We start from the raw sequence: 19,827 nt of genomic DNA on the forward strand, positions 1-19,827 counted from the left end.
CACATACTATTTGGATTTGACCAACTTGACTTGATTACAATTTGTGCTAGACCAAACATTGTGTCAAGATTTATTTTGTATGTTTCAAAATTCACCTTTTTAAATTTTCATATCTACAATAAGTAAAATTGACATAGTAGAAGTATAAATGTAAAAAAGCTTAAAGCCAAGCCATCAAAGTAAACGAATGTAATCTTTATATGCAACAGAGATGAACAATTGTTGAGATCAAGTGGAAAGCAAAAATGCAACACTTCAATACACTAATGAAATGAGCTTCAACCCATAAGTCTGGATGGGATGTGTGAATTTTTTCCAACTTAATCAGAGGTTTTGGGTTTAAACCTTTGAAATATAGTATTAAAACTCATGAGAGAGCGTTTTGACACCCTTTAAGGTTCTACTTTGACCAACACAAACCTGATTAGTCTCGAAATGTAAGATCTATAAAATGAAATGAGCTTGATGGATCCACTGCCCATTGGGGGAATGAAGCAACTAGCAAGAGACTTTTTCTTTTGTTTTTCTTCATCAAACCAGAGCACATATTTTTCCCCAATCACAAAACTAACAAACTCCTCTGTCATTTTCAATTATTGGCAATTCAACCTAGAGAATGGCAGAGTAGTTCAAAATGAGTTCATGAAATGAAAATAATATCAATCCATCAAATTAGAAGACACAAAACTAAGAATTCCGAATTATGAATGAGAATTGAAGAGAGACCGACCTTAGTTCCGAGATCACGAATACGAAGTGCACCGCCTTTCTTTCTTTGGACCTTGTTAGCAATATTGTGTGCAGAAGTCACAAGAGAAGAATAACAGTCCTCTATCACAATTGAATTCAGAGTTTTAATATTTGCAAAGGTAACTGGAACTCTTTTCAAGTCCCAACAATGTCTCAAGATTAGAAGCTCCAAAGCGGGAAAGTGTTCAACATTTGCATTCCAATGTTTGAGATCCAATCGTTCGATAAGGAGTACCTTTAATCCTCGAAAGCCCCTTTTTGTTGGCTCCCATTCTTAGCCACAAAAGGCAAAATCTTTTAATTTAAGCACTTCAAGGTTGGGTAATTGGCCAATTATACTCATTTCCTCCCAAGGGAGAAAAGTATAACGAAATGTCAACTTCTTTATGTTTGGTGGAAAACCGCTAGGGAGATAAAAGCGTTCTACTCTTCCCATGTCAAATTTTAACTTCTCAAGTCGACGTAAATGGACAAGACTCTCCAGACAACTAGGTGTCATTTCACCTTCAACGTAAATCCCGAGTTCCTTTAAGTTTGGAACCACTCTAAAGTTTGGTTTTTCGTATAAGCTACCAACTCTCAACCAATAAAGAGTTAGTACATTTCCTCGAACCAAACTTGGGAGGCATTGTGAAGATTTCCTTTCAAGATGCAAGTGCCTTAATTGTTGTAAATCTAATCTACTCTATAATAAAGCAACAATGCCCTGTTGTAGTTTTCCCGCCCAAAGGATACGGCGTCGTTTCCTTGAGATCATGTTTTCGCTGCAATTATTTAATATACATTAAATACGTGTACATCAGTAGTTCTGTGTTTACAATTTTTTTTTTACCATGTATGTATGTATGTATTAGTCGGCTCAATGAATTGCATCTCAAGTTTCGAGTAACTATCAGAACACTCCCACAATGTCTGATTAAATGTTGGAATACGAATCGGTGGATCATAATACAAATATTTGAAACTGATTATTACATTCGTTCTAAAAGGATGTGTATATTAAATAAGATAATGATGATGGTTCATGCTTCCAAAGTTTGCCTTTTCGTTTCTCTATAACACTTCATATCATATTGTACCTGTATATAAAGAAGCCGAAACATTAACCATTGTCAGCCACATACTATACCTCCACAGTTGAATATTGAACTCAAATCATGCCTTCTCAATATGTGTCTGCCCACGAACTTAGTCCTCTGCACACGAGAAGAGCAATGAGGCTCAGATTAGTAAGGACCTACGAAGTACCAGAAAAAAGAGGAGGAAATGTGATGAGAAGTAAAGAGTGTCTGTTTCACGATGATAAGGTGACTGCTTACTGTTCTTTTTCCCCTCTCTGCACTTGCTTTGTTATTTTTTTGCCTCTCTTTAATCTGCAGTTGCTTCGTTATTGTTTACAAATGTTGTAGGGAACTTACATCCATGCCAACATTTCAAAGGAAGAGGTTGAAAAATATTGCAAAGTATTAACAGAGGGGAAGGTCTACTCTATAAAGAACTTTCTTGTGGTGACTAACTACTACAAATATAAAACAACTACACACAAGTATCTTATAAAGTTCAACTACAAAACAGTGGTAAAAGAGAGTAAAAGCAGACAATTTCCTACCCATATGCTTCGCATTAAGTCATTTGAATCATTGAGGAATCCTGTTGAAGTCAATGAAACTGAGCTATTTGGTATGTTATTGTCTTTTTTTTTAATATATACTGTACTGCCCTGAACCTACAGTTACCTAATTTTTTCCTAACAGATGTCATAGGTCGACTGGTAGAAATTTATTCTCCAGTGCAGAAGCTAATTGCTGGAAAAGCAGCCACTCTAATCGACTTCGTGATTGCTGATGCACAGTGAGTTTCAATTTTTTTTCTACATTAACACCACAGTTTCACTATAATTGAGGTTTTGGTTAGGGACATGCATTTGAAATGCACGGTATGGGACGAGCATGTTGCTGCTATTCATCAATTCTACAACATAGATGTGAAGCAACCTATCATTGTTGCCATTCAACTGTGTAGGGCTAAGATTGTAAATGGTAAGTTTCTGTTGCTTTTTATTACGTACTTTAGGAGCTGTTTGAAATATATTATGTTTTTTTTAGGTGAAGTGAGGATTACTAGCTCCTATGATGCCACAAAACTGTGGATTAATCACAGTTTTGCTGAGTTTGCTGAATTTAGGTCCAAGTATGTACTAATACCTGTTCTGTTTCATAACACTATATGTTTCACTCTATATCACTCTCTAATGCACTATTTTTTTAGACTTGCTGCTGAGAATAGTCCACATCGTAGTATTACTACTACAACTGTTCTATCTGACTCAACTGGCTTAGGTGATCTTCAAAGTGGATCTATAACTATCACCACTTTGTCTGATTTGCTGATGAAACAGGAGGTAATTGCACCATCAACTACTCTTTAATTTCGTATATACTGTGACCCCTAAAACCCTATTTTTTCAGGATGGTGACTACTATGTCCCTGCTCAGATTGTTGGTATTGAGGGTTCCCGTAAAGGTGATTGGTATTACACATCATGCATGTCACAAGGTTGCAATAAGAAGTTAAGTGTGGGAGATCAAGGTCTCCTAATTTGTGGCAAGTGCAACAAGATGTGGAAACAAGGATGTGTTCGATATAAAGTGGTGGTGAGAGTGGTGGATAAAAGAGACGATGCTCCCTTTTTACTTTGGGATAGAGAGTGTGCAGATTTGGTTGGGGTCCCAGCAAGCGTATTATTTGAAAAGTATCGAAAGGTAACTAACCTCCATCTAAATATACTCATAGAATGTATTCAAAATTTTATTCCTATTCTAATTTTTACTCTTATTTTTAGGAGGACATTGACATTCCACCAGAATTGGAATCACTAATAGGAAGGTCAATGATCTTCAAGCTGTCACTAAAAAGAGACCAAATGCGTGGACCTACGGCAGCATATAATGTGATGAGAGTTATAAAGGATCAGGCTTTAGTTGATGAATACTGTTCTAGGCTCAATGATACCCAAGAGAAGGATCTCATTTCAAGAATGATTGAAGAAGATGATGATGATAGTTTTGACTCTGATGAGGTAAAGTTTTCAAACAAGTGGCTAATAAGCTAATATTCATATTCTTATTCTCATTCTGTACACTAACTGTTTTCCTATTTCAGGAAGGATCTAAAGGTGATGAAGTAAACAGCCCGGTGAATGCCACTCAAGAGAAGGGGAAGGAGACAGACTCTGACAATTCAGACACAATCAAAAGGTGTCTAATGGACCAATTTTCTACATCAACCAAACTGAAGAAGTCAAGGATGGTCGCTGTGAAGACTGAAAAGATTTAAATGTGCAACTGATGTTTCAAAGACACTTTATTTTGTTTTTTGCCCATGCTGTTAGACATTTCTACTTGCAAGCAAAACATGGAATGAATACTGAAAAGATTTAACAGTTTCTACTTGCAATTACAGGAATGAATACAAGCAAGAGCAACATATTGAAGCAAAGCAGGCCACATATGGAGAACATTTCACTCAAGCATGTACATATGACCACTATTACAAGACAAGAGCTATGGATACAAGCAAACGAATCATACAGAAGTGTGTTACAACCACAACAAGAACTAGCAAATTCTTAAAGTGTAATGTAGTTTTCCTTTCTACATTTACATTTTGCTAGCACATTGTATAGTGTTTTAATGTAATTTGCAGCCAAGAAATGAATTCTCTTCTTTATTTTTTACTGTATAAGCCATCATTTCTGACATGTTAATACACATTATGTAAGTAACAAAAGTAAATAAAAATACTTAGTAGTATTTACTGATCAAAGGTTCTCTGTTTTCTACTTTACTTTAATAAAAATCCCAAAAACCAATTATCTTTATATAGGTTGGATTATTTTACTCTCAATGAAAAATTAAACTCTATTTACTGTGACCATTTAAAACAGTTTATAGACATTATGCAAATAACAAAAGAAAAAAAACATTACTTACAACACTTTAGTTTTTACACATTTATAACTCTGTTTCTACTTAGTTTAATAAAAAACCAACAAACAATTTTCCTCATATAGTTGGGATGATTTTTCTCTCAATGAAAAATTTAACTTTAGTTACTGTGACCATTTAAAACAGTTTATACACATTATGCGAGTTATAAAAAAAATAAAACCACAAAACAGTTTGTATACACACATTTCTAACTCTGTTTTCTACTTACTTTAATACAAAACCACAAAATAATTCTCTTGATATAGTTGGAATGATTTTTATCTCAATGAAAAATTAAACTTTATGTATTGTGACAGTTTCAAATTCGTATACTGATTTCTCCGAATGAAAAGAGTTTTGTCATTAAAAAAATCAAACAAAATGAAAAAATAAAATAAAACTTGGCTATATTTATCTCCCAATGAACTGTAATACTTGATTTCCACTGACACTTGCAAACAATACAACTGACTTCATTAGCACTACCAACTTCAAAACATTAGTATTGAACTGGGAGATGAGACTATACAAATAAAAATTACATCCTTATGATAGTTGTTATATTTGAACTCCATCATTTTTGTAACATGAAAATAAAGTCTTAACACCAACAAATGTGATAAAACCATGATATTTTTTCGCAAACTTTCAGTTTCAAAAATAAATAAGTTGAACTTCAATTCATTTTTTGGTCAAAAACTGGAAATAAAAAAAAATTGTTATAATGTAAACAATAAAATTTTTTGGTAAAAAACAGGAGCATTTAGCCATGTTGGTGAGTTAAAAAAGCAATACAACTGATCAGACCAAATTTGTTCTTTTTATTCGTTATAAGGAACTTAATTTCAATAGTATTATACAGTTATACCGTTAAATCTGAAAGAATAAACTCATTTTTTATTAATATGTCTTAAACTTTCATCTTAAACACCTTACAAATAAAATATGGAAGTAACAACAACCAATTGGGCTTACAAAAAAGAGCCAACTTACATGATACAAACTCTATAATCAACTGTTGGCTCTTCCATAATAAATAAAAGAAAACAAAATATCAACCCAAAACCTACTGAAGATTAATCTACTGTAAAATCAACTGAGCTTCGATACTAAAACAAGGCATCAGGATGCTAAAGAACGGTTACACAGTTTCCTTCCTACTCATTACATTTACTAGAACTACTAAATAATAGCCAAACAGTTCATATTCATCCCAAGGCATCAGAACTGTAATATCATCATATGCCAAAAAACTCAAAAACGTTGGTTAGTAAAATCAATATATATAGACTGTAATATCATCATTTGGCATACATATGTATGCTATTCCCTGAAAGCAGCACACATTTTACATTTGAATGGAAAATGAAAAGTCATGTGATAGAAAGTAATAAATGATATATTACAGTAATCATTACTTTATGCAGTTTTTTTATAAATCTAATCATGTCATTGGCTGTGCTCTAATAAATGATATAAGTATGAACCATCATTATTACTTTGCTTAGTTTTTTAGGAAATAACATGTACACAACAACAAACTGTCAATCTTTTTCCCAGAGTGCAGCAATTTACCAGCAAAAAACATTATGAGGCAAATCTTCACTTCAACCACAATAGGCAACAAGAGAAAACAGGCAGTCACAGATAAAGGTAATTCAAATTCGAACATTTCTCAATTAGGAGCCATAATGAAAAATTCATATCTCACTCTTCTATTTGTTGCTGATTTGCACATTGCTTTGCTATTCTGTTCAACACTTTCACTGTATGCATATTTGAAAATTTGTTCACTGCAAAAGTATTTGAAAATTTAGTCTCAGCTTTCATATACTATCGTGATTTTCTTATACATATTAAATTGATGAGCTTCGATGTCAAATGTTGCTTGCCTACTATAATAGAGAGCTCAGACGTAAATTTAGAATTAAAAAATGCTCGAAACTAACGATGTCATAAACAGAATACGAAAACCCTAATCTATATGAACCATACATCGAAAAATATACTATTCTTTTAAGCTAAGCATGAAACATCAGATTTCGAGGTATAGTAGTACAAATCAACGAATTATACTGAGTCACAAGAGTAGGTTACCTTAGTTGTTTACAGGATGAGGGCCGATCTGCTTAAATCCATTGTTCATCACCAATTTCTACCTAAAATCAAACCTCGCAACACTATAAACGACCGATCTCTGTAATAGATCGGTCAATTTTAGCACATATGTATGCTACAAATGATGGCAGCCGACGAGAGAAGAGCTGTCGCGGGAGAGAAGGGCTGTCGGGAGAGAGAAGAACGCAGTCCGAGTCTGGAAGACGAAGGGCCGGCTGGTAGTCTTTCGACAACGATTATATATCGTCTGTCTTTGGGCCGGGTTTTTGGCCCAATGTTTGGGTATAAATTTGGGTCATATGTTAGTTCATTTGTTTTGGTCGTAATTAGATGTTTTTGTACTTAGTATGGGCCTTTTGTATTCTTTTATTTCTTTTAGAAATGAATTTGAGCATACCTTAATAACGAACATGTATTATAATCATTTTGTTTAGTTTAATTACAATATCATTATGTACATATATTGGAATGACTGTGTAACAGTGTAATTAATTTTTTGTTTTTTTTGTAGAAAATGTTCAAGTTCTTGGGTTAAGTAATTCTACAACTCATTTCTCACAACAAGGTCAATATAGTAAGTCTCAAAGAAGATTGGTGCCACATGGATCTCCTCAAAATGATACACCGATGAGTACCCTAACAAACGGTAAACTAAATCACTTTTGTTCATTGATTGCGCTCAATTTTTGTTTTTCTTTTATATATAAAAAAAACTATATAATCCTGGTAAGTCATAAACAAATGATGGATACGATCATTTTAGCCTAACTTTGTCTATAACATAACAAAATGAAGGAAGTATTATACGACCTTTGATGAGTTCTGAAAACGAGGACCCAAATGATTCCTGTATTACAATATCGGCGCTTTCCCGATTCTGTCAGCATTCTTCAACTCAAGGTGAACCCAGTTTAAATGGTAAAGTTTTCCATCTCATTCAATAATACATTATTTTTCCTTTTTATTTTTTAAAATTTCATACTCTGGTCTAATTAAATTGTTATTACATTTTGTAGAATTGAATTCATGTGTAACACAATTACACCGCGAACCTTTGAAGACGTTAACAAATGGTATTTTCCTTAACAACATTACATTTTATTTGAATAAATTCTACAACCTTTTTTAAGACAAATTTTTGTTTGATTGTATTTGAATTAAACTTCTTATAACATTATGTTCAGTACTAAAGAAATGCAATGCGAATAGGTACAATTTCAACCAACAAGATAAGAACATCATTGCCGCGATCTTTTTGCACAAATGCAGAGGTTCTGTGTAGAGATTTGCTTACATCATTTGACAAAGAAGTTCAACCTCAACCTAACCAAACATTGACTCCAATAAATCACGGTATTATTTAATTCTTATTACTTAAGTTACCGTAATTGCACCCGTTTTATTTATTAATTGCATGTAATTGTTTTAGATGAGTATTTGGATTTTGGTGATGCAATTCACACTTGTGAACATTGCGGAGCGATGTTTTGGATGGAAGAAAGACAAAACAAATGCGTAACGAGAGGTACTCCGAAGTTTTCTATTTGTTGCAATAACGGTAAGATCACCTTACCATCAATGTTGGTGCCTCCCAAAGGAATCCTTGATTTGTTTTTTGGATCTACTAACAAATCTAAGCAATTCCTTAACAACATAAGGACGTACAACAACATGTTTTGCTTCACATCGATGGGAGGAAGAATTGATAACAGTGTTAACTCTGGTGGTGCACCTCCTGTTTTTCGTATGAATGGACAAAACTTTCACTTGATGGGTAGTTTATTGCCTATGGAAGGGAAATCACCGCATTTTGCACAGTTGTACATATATGACACTCATAACGAGATTAATAATCGTGTAAATGCTGTTAGGTAATAATTTTATGCTACGTACATTTTTTTGAGATTAACTATTTCTTTCATTAGCTTTGGTTTGACATTATGTTTTCTTAAAATGTAGGCCTGATGGTGAGAATAAGGATATTGATTCTGAAATAGTTAAGGATATAAAAAATGACTTGGATAAACATAATGTGTTAGTCAAGTCATTCCGTATGGCCAGAGATGAGTTTGAGAAGAATCCATGTGCGGAGGTCAAAATAAAGTTACTTGGAAAGCGAAATAAGGATGCGAGGACATACAACTTACCGCAAGTTTCTGAAGTTGCTGCATTAGTTGTTGGAGACCTTGATACACATATGGGGCAGCGTGACATAATGGTAGAAACTAAGGCTGGCACATTGCAAAGAATTTCTGAGTTAAATCCTTCATACTTACCTCTACAATACCCGTTGCTTTTCCCCTATGGTGAGGACGGGTATAGGGAAGACATACCATTCTCTATTATCAAATGTAACGGTAGTGGTGGTCGGCAAAGAATTAGTCCAAGAGAATATTTCTGTTACCGTATGCAAAACCGGCTAAATGAAATATCAACTTTGTTGGTCGCAAGGAGGTTATTTCAACAATTTCTGGTAGACAGTTACACAATGGTCGAGGCTGGAAGATTAATTTATGTTAGAACACATCAAAAAAATTTGAGGTGTGAAACTTATAACTGTTTGACCGATGCTTTGACTAGAGGGGAAGTTGACCCAAACGCTCAAGGTAGAAGGATCATATTACCGTCAAGTTTTGTTGGGGGTGCTCGGTATATGATACAGAATTACCAAGATGCTATGGCAATTTGCAAATGGATTGGTTACCCTAAATTATTCATTACATTCACTTGCAATCCCAAGTGGCCTGAGATAGAAAGATTTCTAAAAGAGAAAAATTATAGAGCTGAAGATCGACCAGACATTATTTGTAGAGTTTTCAAAATGAAGTTGGACGCTTTGATTGCTGACTGTCGGAAGAATAAGTTGTTTGGATCTGTAAATGGAGGTACGTAGCATTTTGCTATTCAGTTTTTAATTTATACTTTCGTTATTCATTTTCTAACGTGCTGTTTTGTGTTTACTATTGACAGTAATATATACCATTGAGTTTCAGAAGAGAGGTCTCCCTCATGCTCATATCTTATTGTTTCTTGAAAAGAAAAGGGAAGGTACAATCACCAGCAATTTGGACGCCATAATATCGGCTGAGATACCACATAAAGAGATGGATACTGAATACTACACTGCCGTAGAGGAGTTCATGATGCACGGACCTTGTGGAAAGGCACGACTGAATTCCCCGTGCATGTCTGGGAATGTTTGTACAAAGCATTTCCCCAAGAAATTTGTTGAGACTTCCACATTAGATGATGATGGATATCCTATCTACAGGCGTCGAGATACTGGTCGAATTGTAGTGAAAAACGGGATTCCTCTAGATAATAGATACGTTGTGCCTCACAACAGAGAGCTGTTATTGAAGTATAGGGCCCACATTAATGTGGAGTGGTGCAATCAGTTGCGGTCGATTAAGTACCTTTTCAAATATATAAACAAAGGTCACGATCGTGTCACTGCAGAATTTTGCAAGTCAAACACAGACAAGGATAATGGTAAAGTGGTCGATGAAATCAATATGTACTACGACTGTAGATACATTTCACCGTGTGAAGCGGCATGGAGATTGTTTGGGTTTGACATTCAATTGAGAGCTCCCCCAGTTGAACGTTTGAGCTTCCACCTTCCTGGCCAACAAAGTGTCATATTTGCAGATGATGATCCGGTTGAGAATGTTGTAAATAGGCCAACTATAGCCCATAGTATGTTCATGGAATGGTTTGAAGCTAATAGAACCTACCCAGAAGCAAGAGAATTGACTTATGCTGAGATGCCTACTAGATTTGTGTGGAAGAAAGATATTAGGAAATGGACTCCACGAAAAAGAGGATTTGCAATTGGTAGGGTTTTTTATGTTCCTCCTGGTACCGGAGACATATATTATCTTAGATGCCTATTGAATAAGGTGCGGGGGCCCATGAGTTTTTTAGATTTAATGAAAGTAGATGGTGTGCAGTTTGGTTCCTTCAAAGATGCATGTTATGCTAGAGGGTTAATAGATGACGACAAAGAATACGTCGACGCTATTATAGAAGCGAGTGATTGGGCAACAGGATTTCATTTGAGACGACTGTTTGTAACTTTGCTAATGTCAAATTCTATTGCAAGACCTGATGCTGTTTGGGATGTTGTGTGGCACTTGCTATCTGAGGACGCTCAATTTCACATGCGAAGAAATTTGAACATGCCAGGTATTTACTTTGCCTCTAACATACTTTGGTTTCAATGTTGTATATACTTTTACTTTAAATAGAGATATGTCATTTGATATTTTTTTATATGTTATTGTTTTTGCAGAGTTGTTGTTGACTGAGGAAGAACAAAAGAATTTTACTTTATTGGAAATAGAAAGGATGCTATCACCCTTGGGAAAAAGTTTGAAAGATTTTCCTAATATGCCATTGGCGAGCGAAGAATGTTACAACTTGGCATCAAACAAGTTCATACAGGAGGAGTTGTGTTACGATCGTGATGCTCAGAAAGTAGAGAATGAAGTTTTGGTTAGCCAACTTACTGACGAACAAAGGACAATATACAATGAGGTCATTCAAAATGTTGACAACAACACTAGGGGTTTGTTCTTTGTATATGGCTATGGTGGAACAGGAAAGACATTTTTATGGAGAGCATTGTCTTCTTATTTAAGGGCCAACGGCGATATAGTTCTAAATGTTGCATCCAGCGGCATTGCATCACTTTTATTGCCCGGTGGGAGAACTGCACATTCCAGGTTTGCTATACCCATATCTATTAATGAAGATTCAACCTGCAACATTAGTCAAGGAAGCCCTTTGGCGGAGCTTATTGTTTATTGCAAATTGATTATATGGGACGAGGCTCCTATGATGCATAAGTACTGTTTTGAGGCCTTAGACAAGACAATGAGAGATTTGCTAAGATTCAAGAATGAAAACAGTTACGACATGCCTTTTGGGGGGAAAACAGTTGTTCTTGGTGGAGATTTCAGGCAAATCCTACCAGTTATTCCAAAGGGCACAAGACAAGATATAGTTGGGGCAACAATCAACTCTTCGTATTTATGGAGGTACTTTAAAGTTTTGAGGCTGACAAAAAATCTACGTCTAACAGCAATTCAAGCACCTGATGAACGACAACAAACTGAACAGTTTGCGAAGTGGATTGCTGATATTGGTGACGGAGTAAGTTCGGCATGCACTGATGAAGAAGATGATCTGATTATTCCTAATCACATATTGTTGCAGCATGTAGATAATCCTATTGCTGCAATTGTTGAAAGCACCTTTCCTAATTATGAAATTGCATGCACTGACTCTGAATTCCTACTTAGCCGTGCAATTTTGGCTCCAACTTTGGATGTGGTAGATAACATCAACGATTATATGAATGAAATGAACAAGGGAGACTCGAAAACATATCTCAGTTGTGATACGGTATGCAAAGCAGACGATCCAGGAGATACGCTTGGAGATTTGCATACACCGGAGTTCCTCAATGGCTTACGGTGTTCTGGGATACCAAACCATTCTTTGACTATTAAAGTTGGATCACCTGTTATGCTTTTGAGGAATATTGATCACTCATTAGGACTCTGCAACGGTACTAGGTTAATTGTTACAAGGTTGGCTGATCACGTTTTGGAGGCGAAGATCATGTCTGGAACACATAAAGGAACGAAAGTTCTTATTCCTAGGATGTCGTTAACACCTTCTGACACCAGATTGCCATTCAAGTTCCAAAGAAAACAGTTTCCATTGATGCTATCATATGCCATGACAATCAATAAAAGTCAAGGTCAAACACTTTCGCATGTGGGTTTGTTTTTGAGAAAGCCCGTTTTTAATCATGGCCAATTGTATGTAGCAATCTCAAGAGTCAGTAATCCTATGGGATTAAAAATTTTGATTTGTGGGGAAAATCCTCAATCTGTAACTACAACTAAAAATGTTGTTTACAAAGAAGTTTTCAATAATGTGTAATAATATTCAACTTCCCCACTGTTTCTCATTATTTCATTCAATTTCTCTTCGACTAAAACCTTAACACTATTTATAATATCAACTATACATCTCTTGGCCGTGCATCGCACGGGTGCAATTACTAGTACACCAAATGGCAATTGCAAAGGATACCCTTCCATCCATGAACAAATAGCAAGAGTTTGCAAATTCTGAAGCTTAAACAAGCGAAACTTGTAAAGAGAGCCTATAGTGTTTAAAGCCAAGTATCTCAAATGAATCAAATCCGCTATCCCACTAGGCATGTTGTGGGAGTATTTAACTAAAGATAAATCCAATACTCTTAACAATTTCAAATGTGGGTACACCAACCTACATTTTGAAATGTATAAATCATTATTACCTGAGTATATAATGGAACGGATTTTATGGAAGGTGTAATTCTCATAACTTGCTCGAGTGATGGGCCAATTTCTTGACTGAAAGCTTATCCAACGACAGGCTTCTTGAGCATGATTTTCATTGATGACCGACAAGAAGTTCTCCTTTTTAGCTTCTCTCATGCAAAACTCATGCAACCGATCATGAACCTTACACGACTTGATTTTCCCATCAATACTTAATTCATTAGCTTGAACGAGACTTCTATTAATAAGATCATGCAAGTAGCTCTCTGCCAGTTTCTCCATACTCTTATACTTCTTCTTCGACTTTAGAAATCCCTCTGCAACCCATAAGCTTATCAACTTCTTAACAGGTATATCACTGTCTTCGCGAAAGACTCCAAAATAAAGAAGACAAGCTTTCAAGTGAGTTGGCAAATAGTTGTAACTTAATGAGAGTATTCTTGAAATTCTATTGTCAGCACTATCCATTGCATACAAACTTTCTGCAACATCTCTCCATATTTCTATTGACCCTTTCACAGTAGCTAAAAGCCCAGCCATGGCAACAATTGCTAGAGGTAATCCATAGCAACCATCAATGATTCTCTTCCCAAGTGACTTGTATTCTTGAGGAACAGATTGTTTTAGCCCAAAAACCTTCCTGGAAAATAATTTCCAGCTATCATCTTGAGTTTGGACTTTCATGGCATGAATATACCCACTTGTGTATACAGCAACCTCAGTGAACCTAGTGGTTAATAGGATTCGACTTCCATTAGAATTATCGGGGAAACATCCTCGGATAGCATCCCAGGCTGCAGTGGTCCATACGTCGTCTAAGACAATTAAATACCTGTGACCCATCAAACTTTTGCGTAATTGCCCTGCTAGCTGTGCCTCGTCTTTGTTAGAGATTTCACTAGTCATCGGCACAATACAACCCAAAAGGCAAACGAGCATCTCTTTTACATTATGCTCTTTAGACACAACAGTCCATGCTCGAATGCGAAAGTAGGAGGAAACGGATGGGTAGGTGTAGACCATGTTGGCTAACGTTGTTTTCCCGATGCCTCCCAGTCCCACGAGTGTGAGAACATCCCGTTTCACACTCGGGAGACGAATCAGCCTGTAAGTGATCTTCTTTATGTCTTTGCTGAATCCCACAATCCCTGAATTCTCGGGCTCTAATGTATTATTGCCTGTAATACTGCCTACTGAACCAGTAAGGTAAGTCTGTGCAGAACTCTCTGGTGATGAACCAATAACAAGTGAATTGGTATTTTTTTTCTCCATCAAGATCTTCACTTCAATACCCTCAAAGTCTTTTACTACTTGCTGCAAGGTTTGATGGAGTTTTTGACAAGCTGAAACTACACAGTCTCCCCTGTTAGCCACCACATAAACCTCTCCAAGCTCAGATTCCACTTTGCTTTCTGCTTCAATAGCCACATCTAAGATCTCTGCCTCCAAACTTTCCCTATTAGCTTCCGAATTGTAGGTTTTCGCCCCGAATTCCTCCAGAAAGGCTTGCAGAAAACAGAGCTTTTTGGACAGAGACACAACCATTTCTCTGCTGTAAAGAACCAGAGAAGAATTGGGTTGCAAAAGCTGTTTCTCTACTATTTCTAGCAGAGAGGTGACCACAGCAAAAGCCATGGAAGAACTCTTAGAATAGGTAGAGTTGTTTGTCTCAATTATCATTGAGATGGAAATCTGGAATGGGAAAGTATAAAAGTTTTGGGTTATAAGTTACAACAGAGAATGTGTGGTGTGTGATCTTTAAAATCTGCTGAATTATTGATGGTAGAAAAAGCAATCAATTCATTTTGCAGAGTAGAATTGGTAAGGAGTTAATATCATATGGGATCTTCCAAGTATAGTGATTTTGGCACGTCTAGTCCTAAACTTTCAAATTGACTGTGATCTTTTGATTTTAAGTTATTGTCATGTGTGGTCAAGTTACCCATCCAGGACCCTTTAACTATCAAATTTTAACCACTAGGAGGACTAGTGCTGGTTAAATTTTAAAAGTTGAAGGACCTAAATGGTAACAATTTAAAAGTCGAAAGAACATGGATGGTTAATTTAAAAGTTTAGAACTAAACATGGTAAAACTAGTATAGTGGGAGGGGCCCAGATTGTATTAACTCAATTGGTGTTTTCTTTTCTCTTGGAAATGGTCAAATGAGCCATTTCTTTTTTTTTTTTTTTTGGTAAAAAATGAGCCAATTTTTAAATCTTTAGGATTGGTCTATAAAATGTTAGCTATATAATATACCAACTTGCAGCAGAAACACAATAAAGAGACCAATAGATAGATAAAAAACAAAACTTTTCTTGGGTATTGTTATAAAATAAAAATAGTTGATATTAATTTGTCAACTTTAAAAGGTTTTGATATAATTGTTATTCATAATGGGTATAATTGTTAGTAGGAAGAATTGTAATTTTTGCCCTTCCATAGTATGTCAATTATCAATGTCACTTCTGAATATTAGTGATGTAAATATTGCCCCTCAAGGGTCAAGAGTGTCATTTTTCATGTTTAATTCATACATGATAAACATGTAGGCCCTGTTTGGTAAATGACTGTTGGCTGATTGGGTTGGCTATTTGGGTTAGAAGGTATGATTTGTTGATAATATTAGCTGATTGTAGAAAGTTGTTTGATAAATTAGCTATTAGCTGATAGCTGTTTGGTATAATTTATTTTCTCAAAAAGCTAATTGAAAAGGCTACTTTGAGTAGCCTTTTGAGTTTTAGCATTTTGGAGTTACAAAAAGTTTATTAATCAAACAACTAATAGTGGTCAAATAAGCCAAAATTGGCTGATAGGCTGATAATTTACCAAACAGGACCGTAATTAAAATGCAATAAACATAAATTATTTAGATGAAAATAAATAAACTTTCCTAAAATTTTATATTAATGAGTATTCACTTCAAACAAGATAATTGTTCCGTACAAGCTTTGAAAACAAGACGATAAGAAATGTTTGGTGTTCAAATTTGAAGTAGTCATGCATGATATAATATATGCTAAATTGCCAATTTTCTATCTGAATTTGTTGACTTTTCTTGTTTGGCTTTAAGCCTTTCTTTTATGTACTTTATGTCACCTTCAATTAGTTGTTGTAACAACCACTTTTGGACAGGAAAATATAGTCTTTGAGACAACACAATTCAATATTATTTTTAATTAAGTTTAATTTTTATTATTCAATTTATTAGTTCTTCTTTTATATTGGTCTGTTCTTTAAATGAGGTAATCTGAACTATGATAAGCATCCGATTCGATTTGAAAGAAGAGTTCATCTCAAAATACTAGTTCAATTACTCAAATAGTAATCTTGAACTTTCATCTTACCTAAGTCATGAAGAAGGAAGGCCATCCAAAAGCTTTGAAGAAGCAGATTAAAGTGTGTTGAACTTAGGCTTTAATTTGAAGAAGAAAGTGACTGAAGAGTTCAAGCAAGCCATGGTATCTATACAGTATACCTATGGAATATAATATCTACAACAGAGATGGTGTGATGTATGTGTTATCTTTAAAATCTGCTGATTAGTTGATGGTAGAAAAATCAACCAATTCATTTTGTAGAGTAGAATTATTGATAATTATACTTAAAGTGGGCAGATTTTTTGTGCGCACTAGCATTTGACCTTGTCTGCTGGGCTATTGAATTACTGTGATTTACCTCTTCCTACATGCTTTGTTGAGTCGGGACGTGTGGAACACTTAGGGTTGAGGATAATTAGATTAATGTTTTCTCTTCTATTGTACATGGTCAAAGCAACCAAAAGTCATTTGTAATCTTTAGTATTGGTCTAAAATATAAAATAATAGACATATTTCAATATAATAATTGAATTGTTATTTTTAAAAATAAATTTAGTAGTTTTGATATAAAAATAGTAAAACGCAAAGTTATAAAACTTTTATAAATAACTACATCCTATTATATATATATATATATACACATACACATGGTGAGTTGGGTGAGATTCTAGGTGGATTTTGTACATAAACTAGAATTCAATACGACCCACCACGGGTTAACTTTTTAAGACCTACCTGACCTACTACCCACTATCACCCAAAAAACAAGACCCATGCAAGGCTGATTTAGGTGGATATTTGTGGGGCAGATTAAAATTGCCATCCCTAATTATATTATATGTGGATCAAAGGCTATTTTCGAGGTGTCCAAATTACTATTTAAGGGAGCTGCGTAAGATCATTACAATTGAAGTTTTCCAAGAGCTTATTACATAAACAATTCGACAAAGTTACGTAACAAAATGTCATACAATTAAGGATGATAAAGGAGTACTATCCAGAGAAGCTACTCCAATCAAATTTACAAGTACAAAAGGTGTTAGATATCCGGAGACTACTGTAAGCGTTTAATATAATTGTTATTCATAGAATCATAATAATAGGAATAACTGCCGCAAATTAAATACAAATGTTTGAGTTTTTTTCCTTAAGTTTTAAAAGTTTGAAAATAATTGTTACAACGCATAAGTATTTGAGTTTTTTTGGCCAATAAACTTAAATATTTAATTGAAAAAGAAAACATTTTGACCTTTAAATTATAATAATATGGCTTTTTTTTTCCCCTCAATAAGAAGCATATATGCCACATGTTCCTCCTTAACTATCCTATAAAATAACTATATCCAACACGGAACATAACTCTTAAATAATCATATTTAAAACTTTAAAAAAAAAGAACAAAGATTCAAAAAGAAAAGAAAAGAAAAGAAAAAAGTATACTTAAAACATTGATGTATCAAATCACAATTCAAAATAGCAAACAAATTAATACTGATACAAATTAAAACGCAAAATAAACAACATTTTCATATAATTATAAACTTTTATGCAATTAATTTTATTCTTCACCCTTCTGCATGGACTGACAGAAATATATATATATATATATATATATATATATATATATATATATATATATATATATATATATATATATGTTTCCTTCTTCTGGCTGTGTGCTACAATTGTGGCGGCGCTCAAGTTCTTCTGCAACCTGGAGCTGCAAACACCATTAGTATGATAAGAGAATTAGAAATTACAGTTTTCAAAAAAAAAAAAAACAAAAGAAATTACAAATATATTCAATAGTATTATGTAGTGAAAGCTCTGTCTCTCTTCAATTCTCACAGGCCAGGTATTTGGAGTCACAAAAATTTGATCCATGGCCGTTTTGCTAATCATTATATTCTGATGTAGCTAGCTAGGGCTCTTCCAAATTAAAAGCTTGTACGTATATACTACTAAAATGACAAATATTATATTACATGCATGCATGGAAGACTTCTACCCCAAATTCCTTCTTAGGCTTGTGAAGACTCTTTCAAGAATTTAAATTCCTTGCTTTTGGAAAAACGGCAGATAACTACATTTACACCACTAATAATTTAAGAGAAGGTCACTATATGTCACGTTTTAAAAGTTGAGGGACAACATCTTAGTATTGTCAAAGCGGACCGACATGCCCCATTAGGCCCGCCCCACCGGTGGCCTAATTTTTGGCGGGCTTTTGCAGGTCGGCCCGTTAAGCCTGTAAGTTAGGATTCATGTAACCCTAGCCCGCCCCATGCGGGTTGGCGAGCCCGACCCGCGGACTTTTGTTGTTGTTGTTTTAATTTTTAAATTTTTTTATTTATACTGTACTATGTACACATTGATCAAGACCCCAAGTGAGAACGTGAGGACAAATCTAAACCATTGATCTGCAAGATCTGACGGATGAGAAATCAAGTAAAAAAATGAGCGGGGTCATTTTCATAAATATTATAAACTTTTAAAATGAGCGGGGTCAGTTTCATAAATATTACAAAATTTTGTTTATTTCAACCGTTAGATCTACTAGATCAATGGTTTGGATTTGTCCTTACGTTCTCACCTGGGACATGGTTCTCACCTGATTAAGGACTATATATATATATATATATATATATATATATTCATGACATATATTATATATATATATATATATATATATATATTCATGACATATATATTTATGTGTACACAATGTACAGATGAATATATATACGTGTATGTATGTATGTATGTATGTATGTATGTATGTATGTATATATATCTTTTTTTTACTAGTGTTTGGCCCGTGCGAGCTGCGGACCAAGCCCGTTAGGCCCACTTTTTGCGAGTCTTCTTTTTTGTGGTCCTAACTCGCTCCACCGCGGGCAGGTGCGGGCCAACCTGCGTGCTTCAATCTACTTTGACAGTACTACAATATTTACATCACTAATAATTTAGGTATAACATTGATAATTGACATATTTGTGAGGGGCATAAATTACAATTTTCTCTTTTCAAAATTTTTAATTAATGGAAGCCTAATAATAAGTAGGAGTAGTTTGTTAATCCTTGTCTCCTATAAAATATTTCCTTCACTCTTACACTGTGTTTGTTTGGTAAATAATTGTTAGCGGATTGAATTAGTGTGTTTGACTGGTTGATAGCATTAGGTGATTGTATAAAGATGTTTGGTAAATAACTATTAGTTGATAGCTAATTACATGTAAAATGACTTTCTCAAAAAGAATTAAAAAGGAAGCTTTTTTTTTTTTTTTTTTTTTTTTTTTTTTTTTTTTTTT

General features: G+C 34.5%; 1 protein-coding gene and 2 long non-coding RNA genes across 4 annotated transcripts in view; all 3 read right to left on the reverse strand.

The window, feature by feature from the left end:
- Positions 1 to 466: 466 nt before the first annotated feature.
- Positions 467 to 14,899, reverse strand: LOC116005122 (putative late blight resistance protein homolog R1B-17). The gene is made up of 4 exons (XM_031245366.1): positions 12,941 to 14,899; positions 12,901 to 12,902; positions 731 to 1,430; positions 467 to 609 (listed from the first exon to the last, which is right to left on the reverse strand). The coding sequence occupies exons 1-3, from the start codon at positions 14,876 to 14,878 to the stop codon at positions 1,025 to 1,027; spliced, it is 2,346 nt and encodes a 781-aa protein (XP_031101226.1). The 5' UTR covers positions 14,879 to 14,899; the 3' UTR covers positions 467 to 609; positions 731 to 1,024.
- LOC116005123 lies at positions 1,630 to 7,050 on the reverse strand. Of its 2 annotated transcripts, XR_004094886.1 has the most exons (4): positions 6,837 to 7,050; positions 6,451 to 6,532; positions 2,070 to 2,123; positions 1,630 to 1,946 (listed from the first exon to the last, which is right to left on the reverse strand). It is a non-coding gene; the product is annotated as an uncharacterized LOC116005123 (long non-coding RNA). The 2 variants fall into 2 exon arrangements; XR_004094885.1 differs by lacking the exon at positions 2,070 to 2,123.
- A 3,283-nt stretch (positions 14,900 to 18,182) lies between the features above and the next one.
- The window catches only part of LOC116003839, a 2,603-nt gene continuing 958 nt past the window's right edge, over positions 18,183 to 19,827 (reverse strand). Inside the window, exon 3 of the long non-coding RNA XR_004094716.1 lies at positions 18,183 to 18,236. This is a non-coding gene — a long non-coding RNA (uncharacterized LOC116003839). The remainder of the gene's footprint in view (positions 18,237 to 19,827) is intronic.

This window comes from Ipomoea triloba, chromosome 14 (genome assembly GCF_003576645.1).
Source record: "Ipomoea triloba cultivar NCNSP0323 chromosome 14, ASM357664v1".
NCBI lineage: Eukaryota > Viridiplantae > Streptophyta > Magnoliopsida > Solanales > Convolvulaceae > Ipomoea > Ipomoea triloba.